This window comes from Anneissia japonica, unplaced genomic scaffold (assembly GCF_011630105.1).
Source record: "Anneissia japonica isolate Jap-2015-1 unplaced genomic scaffold, ASM1163010v1 scaffold288205_len162070_cov146, whole genome shotgun sequence".
In the NCBI taxonomy this organism is placed as follows: domain Eukaryota; kingdom Metazoa; phylum Echinodermata; class Crinoidea; order Comatulida; family Comatulidae; genus Anneissia; species Anneissia japonica.
The window spans coordinates 68,150-71,780 of NW_022742876.1; the positions used below are offsets into that span (position 1 = coordinate 68,150).

At 30.6% G+C, this 3,631-nt stretch overlaps 1 protein-coding gene across 1 annotated transcript in view; it reads right to left on the bottom strand.

Annotated features, from left to right (window-relative positions):
• The window catches only part of LOC117119276 (histone-lysine N-methyltransferase ASHR1-like), a 12,478-nt gene that overhangs the window by 5,135 nt on the left and 3,712 nt on the right, over nucleotides 1-3,631 (bottom strand). Inside the window, exons 4-5 of the mRNA XM_033264081.1 lie at nucleotides 2,635-2,818; nucleotides 1,047-1,149 (exon numbers count right to left, since the gene is read on the bottom strand). Coding sequence (XP_033119972.1) covers nucleotides 1,047-1,149; nucleotides 2,635-2,777 — 246 coding nt within the window. The 5' untranslated portion in view covers nucleotides 2,778-2,818. The remainder of the gene's footprint in view (nucleotides 1-1,046; nucleotides 1,150-2,634; nucleotides 2,819-3,631) is intronic.

Here is a 3,631-nt window from a genome sequence, read left to right on the forward strand (position 1 = left end):
CTATATATATGTAGGCCTATGTATGTATGTATGTATGTATGTATATATATATATATATATAAATCATCAAAGAAAGGTAATTACAGTGTTCGAATAAAGGACTTAATAAATACATCGTGTAGCATATATATATATATATATATATATATATATATATATATATATATATATACGAAAATAAACTATGGAACTTATCACAAATATTACTAGCAGAGTGCTCAATGGTAGACCAGAGCGGCAATAAATAAAATAAAAAGTGAGTAGCTTTGATTAGACCTTTTATTACTACTTAGTTTCGTACCACACACATGGAGTGACACTATTCAGATAAAATTGTCTAAAGACTACTAAGAAACATGTAAATACAATTGATTGAGATAAGCTGAGCATGCGCAGAAAGGCAGAGCTGTACTTAGTATTAATTTAGGATTTGGGTCTGATAAAGGTTTGATAAACAATGATAAACATGAGTTAACTTGCAACATTTCATGGGAAAAAAGATTTTGCATGCTAGGAATTGATTAAAATAAAATAAAATTATGTTAAAATGTTTTTTAGAAGAAAGTTGTCGTCATTTAAGACAAGATGCAATAACCACAAAGCTTCCTTCATGAACAAAGCTAAACAAAGTAAAGAAACTTAACACAAAATTAAGCAAACACATATGGGAGCTAAAAGAAAACTTTTAAAATTAAATGGAACATTCTCAAACAAGCTAAGCCATATAAACCATCATCAGAAAGGTGTAACCTGTGCATATGGTAAACATATTATATAATTTGAAAACACGAAATAGCTACATTACATAAACTAGATAAACTTGTTTCAGCATGCAGGCATGCCAACATTTTTTTTCTAAAAATCTTCTAAAATAAACAGATACAAGAATATAAACGATCGCATACGTTGACATAATAGACATAAAATGTTATTTAAAGACGTATATTTTGGACACGCATGTGTCCTGCCTTATAGTTTGTCAATAATCAATTTCATAAATAGTTATCTATACTTAAAAAATAAACTATGTTGACATTTTTACATACCTCGTCTCCTTTCATGATCGTCTTCGTTGCGCGCATGTGAAGAGTTGTTCCAACATATACAGCAGTTGAATTGTAATCACAACTATTGTTGATTAAAGATGCTCTGGTCAAATAAAGGTTGAATACGGACTTAGTGACGGTATTTCATGTTTTTGTAAAAAAAAAAATCTTTATCTATATATCTATTCTTCGCACCATAGCTAAAATATGTGTACCATTCAGTGTAGCTGATCACATATGGCCATATCGGCACTCTATAATTAAGCCTCGTATGGTATAGTTTTAGTGGTTAAAAGCTATCATATTTTATGTGACATTTTGTGTGATGAAGTCATATCACACCAAAATACCGTAAAACCTCGAATTGAAGAATTTTTCTTTTGCGAACTTTAGATTGGTTTCTTTTCGAGATGGGCTTCTTTTCGAGATGGGCTACTTTTGGAAAGTAAAAAGGGGGCTTCTTTTCAAAATGAGTACTGTTTGCGAATTTGTACTATAAAACAATAAATACGGCCACTGTAACAACAATCTGTATCATGGAGTGTATTTAACTGACATTAAATCACCTAAACTACTGTATAAACCAAGCTTGTTTTTAATCTATTTTGTTTGTTTTTTTTTAAATTCATGTACAGTTTATATACTGTACTATCTCCGAAGAAAAAGCCTATGCTTCTTTTCAAGATGAGCTTCTTTTCGAGGCTAATTTTGCAAAACAAAGGGGGGCTTCAATTCGAGATAGGCTTCATCTCGAGATTAAGCCCACTGGGCTTCAATTCGAGGTTTTACGGTATGAGCGTATCACAATTATTTGTTGATAGTTTGGACAGCGCTTCGGAGAACGCCCGCACTCGTTTTGAACCCAGGACCATGAAATAACTCTCGGACATTCAAATCAATCACCATCCAAGGACTGAACTTTACCTTTCAATCATCATAAAAAAGTTTACTTGTGGACAGTGACCATTATAATGAATAACTTTGAAAAAAAAAACCACAATTAAAAAAAGTATTTTTTTTTTATATTAGAAAAGGAATATAATGAATCTTTTAATAAAAAAGATGGAAAGAATTCATATTTTTTAGCTACGAATATGCCTTTAACAAAATGTTGACAATTTTGTAATTTATTATTAATAAATACAATATTTTATTAAGTCTTGATCACAAATAGAATGCATTAATTGCATATAACTGAAAATTGAAAACTGGTATTTTACATAGGAAAGCAATGTAATAAGGTTTTTTTTTTTTTTTTTTTTTTAAATGCATATTTTTTTAATGTTTGCTGACCTGATTGAAAGTGTATAGTTAACTCTTAGCATATAGGCCTATTTATATGCATTTAACGAACCTTAATATTGAATTAAAAGGCCCCCTTTTGGACATTAATTTCCCAATTCAGTTAAATAATTTTATTGTTAATGCAATGCCATTTTTTGCCATTTTTGTTTTTTGGACATTAATGTCCTAATTCAGTTAAATAATTTTAATGTTAATGCAATGCCATTTTTTGCCATTAAAAAAAATTAAATATACCAAGATATTATATGTTATTAAAAATAAGAGACTTATTATATAGACGTACTTGAGATAAAGTCCTGGTCCAAGTTCCTCTCTTACAGGCCCAGTGATATTAAAGGCGTTAGAATTAACTCGACTACAGAGCAGATAGAATTCTTGTTTATTTATATTCTCTTCAAGAAAATATTGCACTATCAAACGTTTCATTTCGGCAGCTACTTCGTATCCTGGCTCCCAGTGTTCATAATCTTAAAGGAGAATATAATATTTTTAGTGTTTTAACTAGGAAGTTTCTCAACATACACAAACGATTAAGAACACTAATACGTCATATCTAAATTCTCATTATTCGTACCTACAAAATAATTGCTTCCACAAGACAGACGATGTTTATGTCCTAGGTTCATAGATGACATATAAGACAATATATTATCTGATTGTTGTTTTCGACTTTATAGTCAGGAATATGAATTTTGACATTTAGTTAGTAAGGGATATGAATTTTGACATTTATGCCAATGTAAATATCTTTGTTCAAGTAGCAAAGTGTCCAGCGTCTACTGTGCAACGATTTTAAACAACAGCGATCGCCTAGTAAATATTAGTTCATATCTTTGTGTAGGCCTACAGACAATTAAATTTGGTCTCCGAGGTTTAAGTTAACTGAAATGACAATTTTGACTTTTAACCTGCAGTTAATTGAATCAACCATATTTCGATAACTTCTGGTCTTCATAATACTCGTTTTTAAAAATATATAAATTGAAATATGTATATTAATCTGAGACCCCATTATACGGCAGTCTCTACGACAGTACAAGTTACAACCAAAGCTTTAAATAAATGTCATTTCGGTCACTTTGGACAAAGCCGTAGGGTCTCCATTTATATCAAAATATGCTAGCTTATATTGTAAACAATCGGAGGCCAAAATGTATGTTTATTCTGTGGTTGAAAGATATGAATTATGTTTATTTCTAGACGTCCGCTTAAACTCCGATTGATGTAAACGTCAATCAGAGTTCAGTGGTTAAGATGCTTGCCTTCTGATCCCAGGGTCC